The following is a 21,177-nucleotide window of genomic DNA, read 5'->3' on the forward strand; positions in this document are numbered from 1 at the left end:
TCGGTATTCAGAAGGCAAAGCTTACTTTGGAGTTGATAAATTTTAAGAACCACCTACTTAATTATATGGGAAAGTTTCAATTAACATTTCATTTTGCGGGTCTTGGGGAAATTGCTTTCTTACTTAAGAGTCCCCGGCAAGCTCGGCCTAATTTCCCTTCCATACAAACGGAGTTTCGTTCTCATTTTAAAACTACGGGTTGGATTGTGATGAAACTTTGCACATACAATAATATGAGGTATATCTATGCCTGTAATTTGTTTATAAATCACTAGTATATAAAATAAACGAAATAGAGTACAAACAAGTTATGTATGAAAAACTTAAATTCGCTGTATTATTTTTACTATTGTATCTTAAGCTACATAAACTAATTACAGACCTAGATATACCTCATATTGTAAGTACAAAGTTTCAGAGCAATCTAGCTAGTATTTTTAAAATGAGAGCGTAACTACGTTTGTATGGAGAACCGAGCTTGCCGGGGACTTAACCTGATTTTGATAGTAGGTATTTTTATAGCAGGTTTATAATGAGATGGAAAAAATCTTCTGGCACTTGTTTTCATAGGAGGATCAAAAGAGGTCGCGATTATGCGTAGGGTGGGCGGTGGGCGTAAAATTATCCAAATATAAAAAAAAACTTTAGAAAGCCCCTGTTGTATAAATTATCTAATTTTAATGTATGCATGTATGTATGTTTGTTTGTATGTAGTTTAAATGTGTGTACAAGCAAGAAAACGTTAATATCTACATTAGTACCCTCAGTGGCGTAGTGTGAACTAATGTAGCCGTGGGCGAAAACCACGTCTGCGAGGCCCTTTTCAATGTGTTTTCCCGAGGTACCTAATAAAAAGGTTGACTGCGAGGCCCCCCTAAGTGCGAGGCCGTGGGCGAAGGCACCACGCCCACGTCTAGCTACGCCACTGAGTGAGGTGAATTCCCGTTTTTATTATTAATAAAAAACTGATGTATGTAATTAGGCTCCAGATGTTAGTGTGCAGCTATTTGGCGTGCCAAAACAGTAAGGAAACATTAAAATAAACGCGTTATTTAAAACACACTGTAACGGCACTTTGGCAAGCTACAGAATTTCATAACTTTCATAAGTCTGAGGCAGAGTTAAAATCAGTAATATAACTTTATAAAAAGCCTTTCATTTAAAAAAATCTCTTATTATGCTTAATTACTGACTAAACTTTTTAAAATATATTTCCTCACAAATCTAAGCTACCGTCAACTAGAAAATCATCGCGCAAATAATATTAAACTATCGCGGTAACCGAAGACAATATTAATATTAAAACCTATTTCATCGGATTTGCCCCTACTAATTCGATTCGATTTTTTCGATTTTTTTCGATTATTATAAGTTAAAAGTAAAATTAAATTAAATTAAAATATCTTTATTGCCATACCTTAGGAAAATAATTTACAATTTGTGAAAAGCATTTACATTTTAGTATCAAATATGTTTTTCGCTCCTAATTCTTATAATAATCAAAATATCAAAAAAAGTCAAACGAAGGGGCATATGATATGGGGATATGGTTAATAGACATCAAATTATGCAAAAATATTTCCCATAATGTCAATATTCACCGCCGCCTGACCGCCTGTTGTTACCTGGTTCTATTTTTTCTTTAAATATTTCTTTGTAGTTTTACATGTATGTAAAATGTATAATTTTGGTGCAATAAAGAATATTTACTTACTTACTTACTTATTCAGGAATAAAATGGAGACTATGTTTGTATGGAGAGAGAAGTCGTCCCTTTTCCTCACGTTCGCGGACGGTAAGTGACGTCATGTGTCATATGCCAGAGGAAACAAAAAACTACGTGAATGCTATAGCATTCGTGTCCGCGTATGTGTTAAACTACTGCGCTTCCTTTATACTATGACCCGCTATCTTTTGGCAAGTTGCCCTTGTAAATGTGTCTAAAACCCGCAAAATGGACAAAACTAGGCCATAGTGAAATTCATGCCCGAACTTGTTGTACAACTTTGGAGAGCTAGTGACGTGTCCGCATTAATGGGAATACTGCCACTGCCGGTAATATTGCCGGCCGGTTTAAATGATTTGTACATAGACATAGTATTATACAAGTAGTTATAGACGCGCCACCGAGCGACCGGGGGTAAGAGAAAGAATATTCATATAAAATTTGGGCAGCATAGGATTTTTTCGCTTTCACTCTTATAAATTTCGGTATTTCGCCATCGCCTCCTATGATGCCACCCGATCGGTTAGGACAAAGCATGGCACTATTTTCTCTTTCCTCTTATAGAAATCGCAAAAAGACTATCTTTCTCTATCAAAGAGTGTCAGGCCCTTGGATTTGTAGATGTTTCCCAGGCTTTGTAATGGGATGGGACACTAATGGTGCTCCTACATTGGCTGTTATATAACGTTACATAACCTCGTGTGACAGGGACAGCATGATACTATTGATAGTTTTAGTGTTGTCGCTGTCACACCATGTTATATAACATTTTACAACAGCCAATTTGGTAGCACCATAAATGACTAATGACGTTATTATTAAAATCGAACAAATCAAATAACGGAATATGTAAACCGAATGTAAACTAAGCGAAGATTGTCTTCGGTTACCGCGATAGTTACTCATGAAATAAAACTATGAAAACGGATTATATCGCGTATATTGAATTTATAATACATCCCGACGTTTCGAACCCTTTACAGCGTTCGTGGTCAACGGGTGACTGAGGAAAAATTACAAAGTGCAAAAATACCCACATACTAAAATAATGAACAATCATAGACTACAAACTTTAAGGCTGGTTGTACATGCAAAATCGGTTCATAAGGCTAGTTATACACTACAATTATTTTCAAGTAAAGATATAATATTTTTATCGCGTATATATATATCTTTACTTGAAAATAATTGTAGTGTATAACTAGCCTTATGAACCGATTTTGCATGTACAACCAGCCTTAAAGTTTGTAGTCTATGATTGTTCATTATTTTAGTATGTGGGTATTTTTGCACTTTGTAATTTTTCCTCAGTCACCCGTTGACCACGAACGCTGTAAAGGGTTCGAAACGTCGGGATGTATTATAAATTCAATATACGCGATATAATCCGTTTTCATAGTTTTATTTCATAAGCGAAGATTTTTAAAACCCCAGGATTTTTAAAAGTCCTGATCCTGATACAAGATTCCGCCACATTTATGAACCATCTTTAAAAATTTCTAAATCTTCCGATGACATAGACATTAATAATGTGCCAGGGCAATTACTATTTTTACATAAATTCCTACTGAAATTAAGTTTAATATTTTTTACCTTTCCTTCAACTAGAATCAAGATAAAGTGATCATATTGCTTACATATCATAGACTATTTTGTGACGCATCGAGTTGTCGAGATATAATGAGTTTACGTACAGTTTGAGCAATATTTCCAAACATACAATAGATACCTACAAATATTGTCACAGCGAAATCCGCATGCCGCATGCGGTGACATCCTAACTTATGATATCGCTATCCAATGGCTTAAAATAACCTTACGCCAAATAGAACTTTATATCAACGTTATAAAGTTCATCTTTGTAACAAATTTACGCTTTTCGTCATCATAGAACTTTAAATAAATATGCACTTTAAAAAATAGGTGGTAAAGTTGAGATTCGAGCGATACTGATAGTTGATATGATAGTTCTAAGGGTTGTTTTCGATGCAACTTTGAAAGTGCGCAGTGCAGTTTAGACTTGGTTTTAGTGGCGGGAACTTTTGTAATTTGATTTATTAGACATTTTGAAGACAGTGTGCCTTGGGAGCCTGGAGGAGGATATATAATAGCTAAGCAAGTATCACATACTTTAACGATTTACATAGCTTTATCCTTGTAAGTCCCCGCGTACTTGTACAAGTTAGAACGAGTATAAGTTTGATGTGTGTATCTGTGGCATAGTAGTTCCGTTCAGCGACCGGCCCGCTATCCCTTATCGGGGTTTTATAAGGGTATTGCATAAGGCTTAACTCACCATACCCTTTGCCTTTATAAAAACCCTTATATAAAGCTACCACATTTGAGAAATCGGTAGCCCAAATACCCTTACAAAACCCTTATCATCCGCTCACCAACACCTTGCATATTGCTTATAAGGGTTAGCCTTATAAAGGGCTTCCCTTTTAGCATATAAGCGTGCTAATTTAAGTCGTCTACCTTGTTCATAAAGCACACATTACTTCGAATCTGAGCGATCGTCGGCGGCGACGGCGGCGTTCTTTGACTAGGCACGTATTTTCTTCCCTTTTCATACACTACCGTAGATATATACTAATCCTGTCTCTTTCACGCAAAGGGAAACCTTTATAAAAAGCGCTTAAAGATAAGGGTAACCCTTATTAAGAGCTAGCCTTATTTTTGGTTAGCTTTTCGGTAAGGGTTAGTCAAAGGTAAGGGTATGAATGGGCTTGCAGTTCAAAAGGGAAAGTCTTTCAATGTGTTAGCCGTATTTAAGTGTCGCCCATTGAAAGGGTTTTATCGCGGAAAGGGTTGTCCGGTCCCTGGTTCCGTTGTGTAGCATCATAGTGATCGTAGGATGAAACGATTTCAGTGCGTTTTTTTAATATATATAAAGTATTGTCGAGATGGTTCTTAGGCTTCAACTCATTCGATGACGCTGTTTTAATTTTTTCGGGGTTTTAATGTTAAGGTTATTATAACAAACTGACCAGCGATCAGCGATTAACCCAGTTTCACCTAATCAAAAATGAAGACAGAGAGGTAAATGAGTTACTTACTGGTTCAGTTTTTGTGTCAAATTAAGGGTTCTTTTCACTTTGCTTTAAGGTAAGGTGCTTGTCTTTCGTATTTAGACTACACCAGCATTACTGCAGCAGTGATGTCGCATTGCTATACTGCATTAACTTTCAAAATATTTATCAGTACGGTTTTTACTCACTATTATTTTTAGTCGCTTTTGGAGACATGTTTCGGATTCTTTGGGAATCCATCCTCAGGCACGAGTACAACCGCCGCGGACACTCGTGCCTGAGGATGGATTCCCAAAGAATCCGAAACATGTCGCCAAAAGCGACTAAAAATAATAGTGAGTAAAAACCGTACTGATAAATATTTTGAAATATGTCTCACGATAGTTTAAGTGTGCTTTAACTTTAATGTAAATTTCTCCATAAAAGTCATCTTTGACGCCTCCTGCAACAGTATTGCAGCGCGACATTACTGCCGACTACATTGCTGGCGCAAATGTTAAAATGAATGTTGCTGTTTAGATTTTTGACATTTGCAGCTGCAATAATGCAGTAGTAATGCTGGTGTAGTATGAATCCAAACGGTATTTTCACAGAGATCGTAACTCTCTTCGCTTGAGAGTGCACAAATTCAAAAAAGTTAATTAGCTGTTGCATATTTTGTTCTTAACATATGTTATTAGTGGCATAAAAATGAATTCCTTACCACCCCCAAAGAGCTGGTGAGTAGCGGCAGTGCTGATGATGACCAGGCTACGCAAACTCCGGAAGCGAAGGCTCCGAGATTAACTAAAACAGATATAAATAAAATAAAATAAAAATAAAAATAAAAAAGCCTTTAATTCCACACAATTTGAACAATACTTAAAAAAATAAAAAAATTATAGCTAATAACATACTTAATTAATAATTTTATAAAATAACTTAATTGCTATGATTGGTGGACCTCTTCGCGAGTAAAGGCCTCCCCCCGCCATTCTGAGCGGTCCTGCGCCACCTCTTGCCATTTGTGCGGTACGGTGTCGGTGACGTCATCGAGCCATCTTGTGGTCCATCCAACCACAAAACAGATAAACATACTCGTTAACCTAAACTATCATAAAAGTGCATAGCTAAGTATTATTGTTTCTTAAGTATTTATTACCTATTGTTACTAACATATTTAATTTTAATTTAAGATTAGTTATTTTATTTTAAATCTAATTGTATATGGAATTTTTATTCTGAAATAAATTACTGAATTGCATTGAATTATTGTTATATTTTCTGTCGGTCGAGATCAGACTATCCGTTTTAGCAATGAGGATATAATTAGATAGAGCGGTACTGTCATAGTAAATTTTTTAACCGCTGTAAATTCACTGCCATCTATCGACATACTTTAAAACTAAAAATCAAGATTTATAAAAATACGTTAAAATGTATTTAAATATGGATAAATGATTTTTTTATTTGAATTAATTATTTTTATATGATTTTGACCCATGTTCTTCCATTGATATGCGTTAAAATTATAAATAACAAACAAAACCAAACCAGACTAGGCCAAAACTAGTGGCGCCCTCTGATCGAGAATCAAATTTTCGTGATTTTCGAGGCACGTTTTTTCCTTAGACTGTATCCATCTATTACGGAGTTATATCTATCTTTGGTTTTAGTATTTTCACGACCCAATACGATACAACACGATAGCGCCAGTACCCCAAAATACTATGCCCTACTTGAATATAGATAGAAAAGGAGCATGATAACTTTATGCGTAATGATAATGATAAACTAACCAATGCCTGCAGTGGTAAGTGTGAAGTTATCCCGACTGTGTCTCTCTTAATTTCAGGTACTGTTTCCATTCGTTTCAGCATGTTCACTCTTTACACAATATCATACCTGCTAGCAAGAGTTCACGCGCGACTCCATACATCTTGCTTCTTCTTCGACTTCAATTATGGACTCGCACGCGAGAACGTAACTCATGCTCGACGTCTTACTTAGATAGAAGCTATAAATAGTCATAATAATCTTACCTATGCCAGTAGCGATGTATTGCGTAGTTATCCCCGCCGTGTCTCTCTTGATATTAGAAACTGTCTCCATCCATTTGAGCATCTTGACGTCGCCGTTGCCGACAGGTCTATAGTTGTCAATCCTGGAGACATCTAGGATTGACAACTAGACCTTAAGCGAAAGTACAATAATAACCTTACCTATTTTTGTATCACATCATCATCATAATTTAAGAGCATGGCTCTTGTCGGTGGAGTATGCGCCAGCCTTCGCGGTCGCCTCGGCTAGTCCATTGCTTTCACCTAATAGTCTAGTTCATTTTAGATTCAATCAACTCTTCCTTACACCCTAGCGAGGCCTGAATCTGCGTGTGCCCTATGATACGGAAAAATGCAGCATCTCTTCGGTAACCCATTACATTTCATTAAATTGTCAAAAGGGGGCTCTACGTGTTGCCACGCCACCCAAATGTACAGAACGCCATTGTTCAGTGATGGGTAAACACCTTACCTATGCCAGTAGCAATGTATTGCGTAGTAATTCCCGCTGTGTCTCTCTTGATATCGGGAACTGTCTCCATCCGTTTGAGCATCTTGATGTCCCCTCTTCCTGTCTCCAGGATTGGAGCGGCGTGCGACACGCTGGCTTCAGCCTCCATTATGGATTAACTGGAAAAGAGCTTAATTTAGAACATAATTTCCAAAAAATGCCATAATAACCTAACTAGGATTAAATCAGACGACGAAACAACAGTTTTGAAAATTCAAACCTTGTCGGTATAATATTTTTTCTATAATAATTTAATCTGACATTGTTATTTTTATGTTCTATTGTTGTTTTTTATTTCTTATTGTTTTAGTTACTTTGTTAATTAGAATTTTATTTTAATTTGACTTTGCAATACTATTATTAATTCTGACATTATATTAACTAGGGTGCCCTAGCAATATATATATTTTGACCGCTTATTTATACTCTGAAGAGATAATTTTTGACATTGTGTTTAGTATAACTATCATTACTTTCTGACATTTTATCTCACTGTATTTGACTTTTAATTTTTTATTTTGTTATGATTTGTTTGTTTTTATTTATTTTTTAATTATTTTACTGAATTATAATTTTTTACAATTTGACGATCTTTTTGTGAGTTCATGTTATTTAGATACATTGTGACATTGTTAAATATCATGTAATTCCCAATAAGAAATAATTTAATCTAATCTAATCTAATCTAATCTATTGCATGACCCTGCCTCCGTAATAGGAATCTTGGAGTCGATTCCCGGTAAAGGCATTTATTTGTGTGTAACGTAACTATGTTCCTAAGTTATGGATGTTTGTATATTATTTATTTATATATCGTCGACTAGTACCCAACACAAGTCTTATTATTCTTATTAAACTTAAGTACTGTGGGACTAGGTCCAGTCCATTTGTAAGATTTTATTTATTTTACTTAATTACAACCTCATATTTTTAGTGTATACTTATCTTGAATTTTTGTTTTTAATTTTTATTGATTATTTGTTTTAATACCAGATAATTGTTGAATCGTTTCCTCAAACCAAAAGTCCCATTCCAGTTAAATACGTGACCTTTGACCTCAAATGATTTTATATCAGGAGTCAATTTTGTCCATAATTCGAGACCCTATAAGGAATCAATTAGTCAAAGGTCAAAGAAAACGAAGCAAACGTCTTGAAGAGAAATGCGAGGAAACGTATCGAAAGTTAATTACTACGCGTATCGGCTTTCGCGTTTGTATAGCCTTTGCGAAAAAGAAATAGACTGGACAATTATTATGCTGGTTAATAAGCAATTTACCAACGACGGATTAGACAGGTATAGACGAACTTATTACATTTTCATTTCGATGACTTCTGTAGGTTTTCTAATTCGTTGGCCACACCACCTTAGAGGATATAACTAAACGGAGTAGCCATTAACTGGCGTTCCCCTGTCGAAAATAGGTGGTCAATGGTCATACACAATGTGTGGACTGAGGGTTATCTGACATGGCCATTTTTACGTTACGTATACATTTGACGTGCCCCTCCTCCGCAAAAAATCGGTACTGTTTTGTACAGAAAATTACAGACAAGGCGTTTCCGTTTGGTTATATCACTGATCGCAGATTTGGTTGTCACGCCGCGGGATGTCATATCTTAGGATGGATCGATCTATGCCATTAACTCGCGATATTGAATGAACTGTTTGATAAAGTAGTAGGTAATTTAATTATAATACATATAGCAATTATGCTATGCATTGCAATTTCAGTAAATAAAGAGAGATTTTAATGACAGTCAAAAACCACAACTTGAAATACCTTGGTCATATCATATGGCTCATATGGAAATATTTTCTGGATTAAATAATTTCATTCATTCATATCATGCGAAACGTGAAGCTATGACCAAGGACCCAGCTCATTATTTAGGAAAAGATTTAAGGGAAAAGATCATACGACGTCATGGCTCAAAAATCTTCGAATATGATTTAAGTATATAGTAGAGTGCACGCTTACATCTAACAGAACCGTACAGGCGAACATCCTTATGCTTTCCAAAGGTTTCCAAGTTTTAACAGTAAAATGCAGAATTTTGTATTACTTCGGTTATTTTCTGTCCAGTTTAGAATCACGGAGTGCAATCCCGGGAGACGGCAAAGCCACTGGGGCGCTGGGAATTTTGCACCTAAGCCCGCCGCCGTCACAACACATACGTTTCCGGTGCCCCTAAAGTTTGCGATCGATCTAGAGGCCAATTTGACATCAAAATGATATCTGTTTTTCATACTTTCTAGTTTCTTTCCGTTGCATGTTTTTTTTTCGGATAAGACTACACTTTGGAGAATAGAGCCGTGCTACACCAGAGCGTTTGAAAAAGCGTACCTATTGTTTTTCAGTTACAATGCATCTTCTTCTTAGACATCCTCCCTTCGTTTGGGGTCGGTTCTCCTCGTCTTTAGGCGCCAGTATCTCCCTCTCCTGGATTGTCTGTGTAAGTGCATTCATCTGTCTACCACCTTATCTCATATTCTGGTCTATTAATTTTATCTCATATTTTAAGGCATGTATTGGTAATATATTATTATCTGCGGCGCAGCACCTCAAATTGAAAGGCCAGATTTTGGATCGACGTAATACATAGCTCAGTCGTCGACTTTAAAATATTGTGTTTGGCTGTTGCATGCTATTATTTTAACTGCTCTTCGAATATCACTCTTTGTTCTTTGTCGATAGAGTTCTTTTTCTATTCAATCATACAAATCTAAGAAAGCAGTTGAAGGTAGCAATAGTTTGATGTTCGAGTGTTTTTAGAGTGTAGTAGCGCAAGCGATAGGGCGTGCGACTTTTATTTCGGAGGTCGTGGCCGGGTTCAAACCCCCGCTAGTACAAATTTATGAGTTTCGCAACTTATGTACCAACGATAGGTATATTATTTGATCAGTGGCTTTTCGGTGAGGGAAAACATCGCGAGGAAAGCGGACAAATTTCAATAAGGCCTAGTTTCTCCGTTGGGTTGGAACGTCAAACGGCACTCGCTTTCGTAAAACGTGCCTAGGCCAATTCTTGGGAGTAGTTCCTAAGCAGACCCTAGGCTCCCATTAGCGATGCAAAAAGCCGAGACAGGGCTAGGAAGATGAAGATGGTGACGTGTGAGTGTTTTTACTCGTATTAACTGACACTTCTCTTTCTATCTTACTATTAATTATTTTGCTTTCTATTTGACTTCGCCTGCTAATCAAGAAAGTTACCTTGTTTGAGTTATACTTAATCGAATCGTCAAGAGCAGATACAATAATTGAATACGGGCTTAACGTAACAGTGCGGGTGTTTTGTATTGTGATAGGTTATTCCTCCCTTTGTTTACTAGACAGTCAAAGGGCCAGAGCATAAAGACATATCGCTGTGACTTGTAAACATGGAATTGTTTGTTATGTTAATTAGGCTAAGGCTTAGCGTAAGGGTTGGGGCACACAGAATAGAATAGAATAGAATAGAATACTTTATTCGTAAACACACACATACAATAGACATACATTAAAAGAACATGAAAATAAAGTGTCACGAAATGGCCCCATCTCAGCATGCTGCTGGCGACTTCCAGCGCTGATCTTCCGATGAGACCATCAGGTGAGAATCACGGAAGGTAACAGACAAAAAGAAAGCAACATAAAAGAAAGAGACATAAAATATGGCGAAAAATAAAATTACACATCGTTTACACAAACTAATACAAAAAGAGATACAATATGACGACATAAGAACATAACACAAGTACATAACATTAAGTTACACGGATCAACCGACCGAACATGTGCCGGTCCGGTCGGACCATATCGTGGCGCGACATGAGTATCGTTGCTCTTAAGCAGTAATCTTCCTTCAAGGATTATCCCACATCCGATATCTGACGAGCGGGGTGTTGTGTATTTGTGATAGTAAGCAGGCTATTCCTCCCTTTGTTTACTAGACAGAAAGGGCCAGAGCATAAGTAAACATGGAATTGTTTGTTATGTAAATTACGCTAAGGCTTAGCGTAAGGGTTGGGGCACACAGCACACATGAGTATCGTTGCTCTTAAGCAGTAATCTTCCTTCAAGGATTATCCCACATCCGATATCTGACGAGCGGGGTGTTGTGTATTTGTGATAGTAAGCAGGCTATTCCTCCCTTTGTTTACTAGACAGACAAAGGGCCAGAGCATAAAGACATATCGCTGTGACTTGTAAACATGGAATTATTTGTTATGTTAATTACGCTAAGGCTTAGCGTAAGGGTTGGGGCACACAGCACACATGAGTATCGTTGCTCTTAAGCTCTTAAGCAGTAATCTTCCTTCAAGGGTTATCCGGCTTCCGATCCGATATCTAAGCGGGCAAGACTTAAAGGATGACTCACGTTAGACCGGGTCGTGACCGGGCCGGAGCTTCCGACGCTTACTTTTCTATGACATGACAGGTGATCACGTGATGCTTTTTATAGAAAACGAAGCGCCGGAAGTTCCGGCCCGGTCACGGCCCGGTCTTACGTGAGTCATCCTTAACGCTCTTAGGGTATTTTTCATTGTGATATTTGTGATAGTAAGCAGACTATTCATTCCTTTGTTTACCAGACAGTCAAAGGGCCAGGGCAGAAAGACATATCGCTGTGACTTGTAAACATGGAATTGTTTGTTATGTAAATTACGCTAAGGCTTAGCGTAAGGGTTGGGGCACACAGCACACATGAGTATCGTTGCTCTTAAACAGTAATCTTCCTTCAAGGATTATCCCACATCCGATATCTGACGAGCGGGGTGTTGTGTATTTGTGATAGTAAGCAGACTATTCCTCCCTTTGTTTACTAGACAGTCAAAGGGCCAGAGCATAAAGACATATCGCTGTGACTTGTAAACATTGAATTGTTTGTTATGTTAATTACGCTAAGGCTTAGCGTAAGGGTTGGAGCACACAGCACACATGAGTATCGTTGCTCTTAAACAGTAATCTCCTTCAAGGATTATCCCACATCCGATATCTGACGAGCGGGGTGTTGTGTATTTGTGATAGTAAGCAGACTATTCCTCCCTTTGTTTACTAGACAGTCAAAGGGCCAGAGCATAAAGACATATCGCTGTGACTTGTAAACATTGAATTGTTTGTTATGTTAATTACGCTAAGGCTTAGCGTAAGGGTTGGGGCACACAGCACACATGAGTATCGTTGCTCTTAAGCTCTTAAACAGTAATCTTCCTTCAAGGATTATCCCACATCCGATATCTGACGAGCGGGGTGTTGTGTATTTGTGATAGTAAGCAGACTATTCCTCCCTTTGTTTACTAGACAGTCAAAGGGCCAGAGCATAAAGACATATCGCTGTGACTTGTAAACATTGAATTGTTTGTTATGTTAATTACGCTAAGGCTTAGCGTAAGGGTTGGGGCACACAGCACACATGAGTATCGTTGCTCTTAAGCTCTTAAACAGTAATCTTCCTTCAAGGATTATCCCACATCCGATATCTGACGAGCGGGGTGTTGTGTATTTGTGATAGTAAGCAGACTATTCCTCCCTTTGTTTACTAGACAGTCAAAGGGCCAGAGCATAAAGACATATCGCTGTGACTTGTAAACATTGAATTGTTTGTTATGTTAATTACGCTAAGGCTTAGCGTAAGGGTTGGAGCACACAGCACACATGAGTATCGTTGCTCTTAACCTCTTAAGCAGTAATCTTCCTTGAAGGGTCATCCGGCATCCTATCCGATATCTCAGCGGGCAAGACTTAACGCTCTTAGGGTAATTTGTATTGTAATATTTGTGATAGTAAGCAGACTATTCATTCCTTTGTTTACCAGACAGTCAAAGGGCCAGGGCAGAAAGACATTGCTGTGACTTGTAAACATGGAATTGTTTGTTATGTAAATTACGCTAAGGCTTAGCGTAAGGGTTGGAGCACACAGCACACATGAGTATCGTTGCTCTTAAGCTCTTAAGCAGTAATCTTCCTTCAAGGGTTATTCGACATATTATGTGGTCATGTGAAAACGCTCTAAGGGTGTTTTGTATTATGATAGTAAGCAGGCTATTCATTCAGAATATATATTTTTATTCATTTAAAAAATAAACATGGAATTGTTTGTTATGTAAACTACGCTAAGGCTTAGTGTAAAGGTTGATGCACACATGAGCATCGCCCTTATGCCCGACGTCGTAAGGGTGTTTTGTATTGTGATAGTAACCAGGCTATTCATTTAGAATATATTTTTTAATTAATTTTAAGAAATCTCTTAAAGGGATAAGTTTGCCTTTGTACTGCCTATTCTGTGCCGTATTTGTGTTCTGTGTTTTGTACAATAGTTTATACATACATACATACATACACGGAATTGTTTGTTATGTAAATTACGCTAAGGCTTAGTGTAAAGGTTGACGCACACATGAGCATCGCCCTTATGCGCGACGTCGAACAGAAACGTTCATATAATCTGTCAAAGCTAACTTTGCAGCGGCTTAACAGAACAAAGTGAGAAGCGTAAACAAAGGAAACAAAAACCGTTAAGCGTTTCATGGTAAACTATATACTTTATATTTTAAATATACCTTACGTTTGTATGAAATGTAGTTTGCCATGAATAAATGAAAAATTATTCTTCTACATGAATGATGCACAGTTAGCTTGAACTGCGACTTGCGAAGTCTGTGAGACTTGAAGCAAAGACGTTGATATTAGTGCTCGAAAAACTTAGTATTTAATATTTAAGACCCCAGGACTGGCGCGTACTTCTCGCAACGGATCGCCCTGGCGATTCAGCGAGGAAACGCCGCCAGCGTAATGTGCACCATGCCGCAGGCGGACCTGCTGGATGGGGTGAACACTTTTTGTGATCTTTTTTTTATATGCAAGTATACTTTTATTTTATTTTAGAATTAATTGTAATTTATTTGTAGTTTTAATTTATTTCATTACCTACTTATAATATAACTAATAGATAAAATGTATAAAGATCCATTTAAAACATTTCCAAAGCAGAGTATTGTAATTAAATGACTAAATGACTAATTATTTATCATTGCGCTTCGTTCCTCACCGTGGTTCCAATGTCATTAAAGTCTCAAAAGAATTTCCTCTAGAAAATATTAAAATGATAACTTCATTAAGTCTTTAAAACACAAGAAAATAAATGAGTTTGGTCGAACGGAGGGAATTTTCCTTTTTATACGTCAAAGAAGACGGTGTTTTATTACGATTCTGTGATGTATAAAGTAATGAGAACTGGTCAAGCGTGAATCGTACTCGCGCACCGAGGATAGAGAATAATAAGACATCAGGAAAGATGAAAAAATTAGGTAATTGATTGCATAAGATAAGTAAACTCTCTTATCGATGTAGTTAGACACTCCAAATACAAAAGTGGCTATTCTCCATTAAAATAATTAATAAAACTGCGTACAAATAGAGAAAAGTAAAAAATAAAAAGAAAAGCGTAGAGGTACCTAAAAGTCGCCTAAGTCATTCAAACTCAAAATCTGTAAATTGGCCTATGGGCTAGGAAATAAAAAAACAGGCCAAGTGCGAGTCGGACTCGCGCACGAAGGGTTAAGTACCATTACGCAAAAAACGGAAAAATAATCACGTTTGTTGTATGGGAGCCCCACTTAAATACTTATTTTATGCTGTTTTTAGTATTTGTTGTTATAGCGGCAACAGAAATACATCATCTCTGAAAATTTCAACTGTCTAGCTATCACGGTTGATGAGATACAGCCTGGTGACAGACGGACAGACAGACAGCGGAGTCTTAGTAACAGGGTCCCGTTTTTACCCTTTGGGTACGGAACCCTAAAAATAAATTAAGTAATAATTGGTATTACTATTACACCCGACCGTTAAGCTTTACACGTACGACCAAGTGCGATAAAAAAAACAATAAATACGCATTTTAAATTTTAACGAATGTTCCAATGAATCTTGTAAATAAATCCTATTTTATTGCAACGCAGCGCTGTAAAGTGTACACTAGGCCATGCAAACAGAGGGGCTCCCGCGAAATCCGAAATTCGCAAATTGCGGGGATCTTTCTCTTTTACTCCAATGCAGGCGTAATTAGAGTGACAGAGAAAAATGCCCGCAATTTGCGAACTTCTATTTTAGCTGTTATAGCCCAGGTAATCCAACTGAAGTGACTGGAAGAAATAAATTCAAATAAATTACTCGTAAAGTTATTGACTGCGGGGAATAAAATTGCCGGCAATGCAGCAGGATTTTATGTTTACTGCAGTAGAAATACTGCAATGAAAATATAAATAAAATAATTTACTTCAAGCTTTCAAGTTTAGCTCACATTTATTTACATTACATACGTTAAACGAAAATATTACACAGACAAAATTTTAAAGACTACCTTATTATTATTAAATCGTATGGCTTTATTCCTGATAAAGATTTACAATTTTATTCATACAAAAAAAAACTACCTAATTGGTAATAAATAAGTAAAATTAATTAGATATAATGTTTATAACATAACATAGAGCGGTACTGTCATAGTAAATTTTGTAACCCCAGTAAATTCACTGCCATCTATCGACACACTTTAAAACTAAAAATGAAGATTTATAAAAATACGATAAAATGTATTTAAATATGGATAAATGTTTTTTTTTATTTGTATTAATTATTTTTATGATTTTGACCTTCTTTCACTGATATGCGTTAAAATTGTTAAATAACAAACGAAACCGTCAACGCCAAGATACGACAGTAGGCGAAAGCTAGTAGCTCCCTCTGAACGAGAATCAAACTTTCTTGATTTTCGAGGCACGTTTTTTCCTTAGACTGTATCCATCTATTACGGAGTTATCTTTGGTTTATAATAATCGAATGGAGATTTATAGGTCGTCTGTTGTTTACCTCTATTTTTGTTGGTCTTCTCTTTCTGTATTGTTTTCTTTTATATAAAAGTATAAGTAATTGTATTGTATGGTAGTGTTATTCAATCGGTCGGTTAATTAATTAATTTTATGTACTTTATTAAATAATTATGCAAATTGAAGGTGAAATTAAGTTAAATTAATGCATGTCACGTTTGTGGTTTCAAATTCGCATTGTTTAGTTCTTTAGCACTAGATCTAGAGATAGTTTAATTGAATTGTACAAACAAGTCTTGTCTGAGCAACCATAATTATCCAATTTCAGTAGTGGAAACTGTTTTGGCTTATGTATGTATTTAAGTGTAATTATCTATATGTGTCATTTTTCGCTGTTTGTTTCCCATTATCAATAAATAAAATAAACATTAAGGGTCGGTTGCACCAAACTGTTCGCTTCGCAAGTTCGCTAAATTTTATTGTACTTATAGAAGATTTCATAGTAAACCGCCGTTGATCAGTCTGTCAAGTGATTATTAATTTAAAAAATATATCATAATACATTAAATTTCTCATAAATTACAAAAGCTAAATTTTTCTAGTTGATTGTACTTTACTACAGACTTATTTTCTCGAAGCCTTTGATCACTTTATATTTCAAATATCAAGTAATTTACTTGTAAGTTCTGACGTCAGCGGCTTGTTTTAATGTTTTAAGTGGGGTAAAGGAAATGAGATGAAAAGCTCGAATCCGGCTTGTCTAAAATGGGTATAGCCATAAATTAAATTAAATATGGTGTCTTATACTTTGCTGTAGAAACAAACAAAATTTATCTCTCACAATTTTATTAACCTAATCAGTCCCTGCCTTTATATTTAAAGAATGTTGTGTGACTTTAAACTATTTGCCTTGTACGAAACCTTATTAAAAATATCTTAATTTGAGACCAATTAGTTACTACAAAAGCTCAGAGGTAAAGCTGGGCCGCTACACAGGTCCGATATTATTTAAAAAAATCCTTGGGCGCCATTCCTTCCAACTTGATAATATTTATGTTTTAGTATGAACTACGTCCATGTTGTGCCAACTCCCGTATTAATCGGAGGCTCTGCGCTCGAAGCTGTTGACGATTATGTATACCTAGGACAAACAGTCCACTTAGGTAGATCCAACTTCGAGAAAGAGGTCACTCGTCGAATCCGACTCGGTTGGGCAGCGTTCGGGAAGCTCCACAGTATCTTTTCGTCCAAATTGCCGCAGTGTCTTAAGTCAAAAGTCTTTGACCAGTGTGTGTTGCCAGTGATGACATACGGATCTGAGACGTGGGCGCTAACGATGGGCCTCATAAGAAGGCTCAAGGTCACGCAAAAGGCAATGGAGAGAGCTATGCTCGGGGTTTCTCTGCGTGATAGAGTCAGAAATGATGATATCCGCAGTAGAACTAGGGTCACCGACATAGCTCGCAGAATTGCAAACCTTAAGTGGCAGTGGGCGGGGCACATTGCTCGCAGAACTGATGGCCGGTGGGGCCGGAAGGTTCTGGAGTGGCGTCTGCGTACCGGAAGACGAACTGCCGGTAGGCCTCCAACGAGATGGAGCGACGACCTGGTGAAGGTCGCGGGAATTCGGTGGTTGCGAGCGGCACAGGATCGGTCGGAGTGGCGAGCCTTGGGGGAGGCCTATGTCCAGCAGTGGACGTCTATCGGCTGACATGATGATGATGATGAGTATGAATTATCTTAGTGTATTTTGCGGTATCAACTTAAAGACAAATTTAATGAAGGCCGCTGTTATCGATCACTTCATGATTGAAACTTTATAAACAAACTAAATAAATAACTGTTGAAATGACAACACGAATGTGACAACGATCACATAAAAAATAGGCAAATATGTAGCTGGAAGTTTTGTTGTTTTTCAATTAGTACTACACTTTTATTAGGTCGACCTGTATGTAACTATGTTAGCATACAATAGTTATTTGTGCAACAAGAGAGGAAAGTTGGTTTTTCTTGCGAGTGTTTATTTTGAGTCCCGAGAAAGCGAAAGATTCTATAATTGAATCCCGAGCGAAGCGAGTGATTCTAAGTTAGAATCTTGAGCGTAGCGAGGGACTCAAAAACACGAGATGTAAAATAACTTTGCTCTCGTGTTGCACACATAATTTTTCACCTCAGTAGTGAGAACATATTAAAGGTTAAAATGTATTTCGAATTACACGGAATAATACAGAGAAACAAAAAAAAATTTAATAAAAGTATGAAGTGGCAGTTTGTGGCCTTCACTAAATTAAATAGCTACTTTGTTTCACTCCCTGGAGTGAGGAAAGTCGCACTTTCTTCACTCCAGGGAGTGACGAAAGAAGGCTTGTTCGAGCTACTGAGGTGAAAAATATGTTAGCGGACAGGCCAGACAGTCTTTTACAAAGACATTGGATGTCCTCACTTATAAACCCCCATTCAGGGGATATATATATTTTAAATTAAGATAGTGTGTAATAAAAATAGTTTTAGTATAAATAACCTAGCTTTTAAAGGAGCCCACTGACTATCAGTCCGCCGGACGATATGGGCCTGTTAGTTGTTCGGAACTGTCAAATTTTTGTTCTAACTGACCGGCCGATATCGTCCGGCGGACTGATAGTCAGTGGGCCCCTTAAGTAACAAACTAACAAATTTGGAACACCGTATCTGAATAAAGAAATTATTTATTTATTATTATTATGTAATAGAATTAATTTAACCATCTTCCAAAGATCGTAGCTTCATGAAAATTGGCAGCTGTATGTAGTTCTGATGACAATACAATGATATGGTACTATCGAACTAATCTGATGATGGAGCCGGAAGAGATGCACTGGAACTTCATGATGGAATCAACTATGTAATGGAATCTAAGGTAACTAATTTAACCATCTTCCCGGTTTCCGATGAACCTAAAAATTTGCATACGCATGTAAGTCGGATGACAATGCCATATTATGGTACCATCGAGCTGATCTGATGATGAAGGCAGGAGGTGGTCATAGGAACTCTGTGATAAAACAACGCAACCTAATTGTGTTTGGGGTTTTTAGAATTGTCTCTATGAGTATTAGTTGCCTGTGAAAAAAAAGTACAGTCAGCAATAAAAGCTTGTACTAAAAATGAAATTTTTGCCAAAACTTATTCATTCGCTGGTCTACCTGCACTCATCGCTCAAAATCGTCCGACATGTCTGAAAATTATCAACAATGTCAATTTAATATCAAAATGTCGTCTGGCCCCTATGAGAATAGAGACAGCTGGTATAGAGAATTCCCTATGGGGCCTATGGCATGAAACCCGCCTTTTCTTCTCCCTCTGTAAACCCTTTCTGCAAAAGTAGTAGGCACACAGTCATTATTATTTTGAATCCCATTCATTATAAATCATACTTTTTGTGATTTGTCCAAAAATTAGAACCTTTAAGAGCGCCCGGGCCTTATGTAGAATTCTAGTTTCAAACTTTCCACTTTGTTGCGGTTTTTAGCTAGAAACTGCATGTCACTTGTAAACTTGTTTGTTCGTTTATAGCATGATAGCATACATGACCTTCCGTAGCAAGCGTGAATGTTACCTAAGGTTATCACTTATCAGGCTATCCACATCCTATATGCGTAACATAATTAGGTCTAACGCAGCGTACTACGTAGGCGAACAACACGAAGCGAAGCGATGCGGCGCGGGGTGAATCAATCCTGTGATACCTATAGAAGTGTTCTACGTGGGCGATTTCGTTGCGAACGCGAACGCCCTCCGCCGCGCCGCGCCGCGCCGCGCCGTTCGCGTTCGCGAGTTGTTCGCTTACGTAAGACGCTGCGTAACTGCCTTCATGTCTCATGGTTAAAAAATCAAAGTTTAGTTAGTGGTCATTAAATCAAAGTTTTTTTCAATTACTTTTCTTAGCGCGAGCGCGAAACGCAGGCGAAGCAATTCCGTTTTAGCTTGCGCGAAAATGCTTTCGTATACCTATCCTGTCCGGCTGTAACCCGATTCCGATTTCACAACTTGTTAAGGTTCTGATCTTATTTTGATACGACCTTGAAGATCGCTCAGGCTGGTTGGTGCATGCGAAATGAAGTGAAAGTCGTGCGAGAGATGCACGTAAATCACTACGACTACCAAGGTCGTATCAAAACAAGTTCAAAATCGTAACAAGTTAATTCAAGTTAATTGAGAAGATGGCTTTTTTCTGGTAGTGCATTTGATAAAGGAGCAAGCGAGACATAGACTGTGAGACCTTAGTGTTGGATGATGTTGGACATTCTGAGTATCTGGAGTATCAGAAATTACTATGAAATCCTATCAATCGAACTCCTTAGGTAAGTAAATAAATAATCGCCTTACGATATTAATGTGACAAACCTTACGAAATGGTCGAAATGTACGTTAAATTAATACAGATTTGTAATAACTACAAATCTAAAATATAGAAAATCTATCCAAACACTTCACTTCGTACAAAAGGGGCTTTACATAAGTTATTTCAACTATTGGTATAAATAATAATAACAATACCTTAATCAAATCCCCACGCACTCACACACTATTAATTAATAACTATAATGAATGGCGCCGACACCTCAGCGCAGGCGCGACTGAGACGTTATCTCCAGAGAATAGTGCAGGGGTCGTCAAGTTAGGTCGCTTTGATTTGTGGTTTGGTAGTGTACACGCCAAGTTTGAAACAATTATAATGAATGGCGCCGAAACCTCAGCGCAGGCGCGACTGAAACGACGTTATCGTGGACCAGAGGATAGTGCGGGGGTCGTCAAGTTCTGTCGCTTTGATTTGTCACTCTGTAGTGTACACGCCAAGTTTGAAACCTCAACGCAGGCGCGACTGAGACGACGTTATCGCGGACCAGAGGATAGTGCAGGGGTCGTCAAGTTCGGTCGCTTTGATTTGTCACACTGTGTCGTGTAGGTATACACGCCAAGTTTGAAAACTCAGCGCAGGCGCGACTGGAACGACGTTATCGCGGACCAGAGGATAGTGCAGGGGTCGTCAAGTTCGGTCGCTTTGATTTGTCACTGT

At 37.5% G+C, this 21,177-nt stretch overlaps 1 protein-coding gene across 2 annotated transcripts in view; it reads right to left on the reverse strand.

Moving 5' to 3' along the window:
* The window catches only part of LOC134750718 (facilitated trehalose transporter Tret1-like), a 31,395-nt gene extending 10,624 nt beyond the window's left edge, over positions 1 to 20,771 (reverse strand). The window contains exons 1-3 of one of the 2 annotated variants that reach the window (XM_063685955.1): positions 20,658 to 20,771; positions 7,270 to 7,427; positions 5,462 to 5,544 (exon numbers count right to left, since the gene is read on the reverse strand). In XM_063685955.1, coding sequence (XP_063542025.1) covers positions 5,462 to 5,544; positions 7,270 to 7,417 — 231 coding nt within the window. In that variant the 5' untranslated portion in view covers positions 7,418 to 7,427; positions 20,658 to 20,771. Of the gene's footprint in view, positions 1 to 5,461; positions 5,545 to 6,779; positions 6,875 to 7,269; positions 7,428 to 20,657 lie in introns of those variants that run through there. The other variant, XM_063685956.1, reaches the window with a different exon arrangement.
* Between the last annotated feature and the right edge of the window lie 406 nt (positions 20,772 to 21,177).

Source organism: Cydia strobilella, chromosome 20 (genome assembly GCF_947568885.1).
Source record: "Cydia strobilella chromosome 20, ilCydStro3.1, whole genome shotgun sequence".
NCBI classification, from domain to species: Eukaryota; Metazoa; Arthropoda; class Insecta; order Lepidoptera; family Tortricidae; genus Cydia; species Cydia strobilella.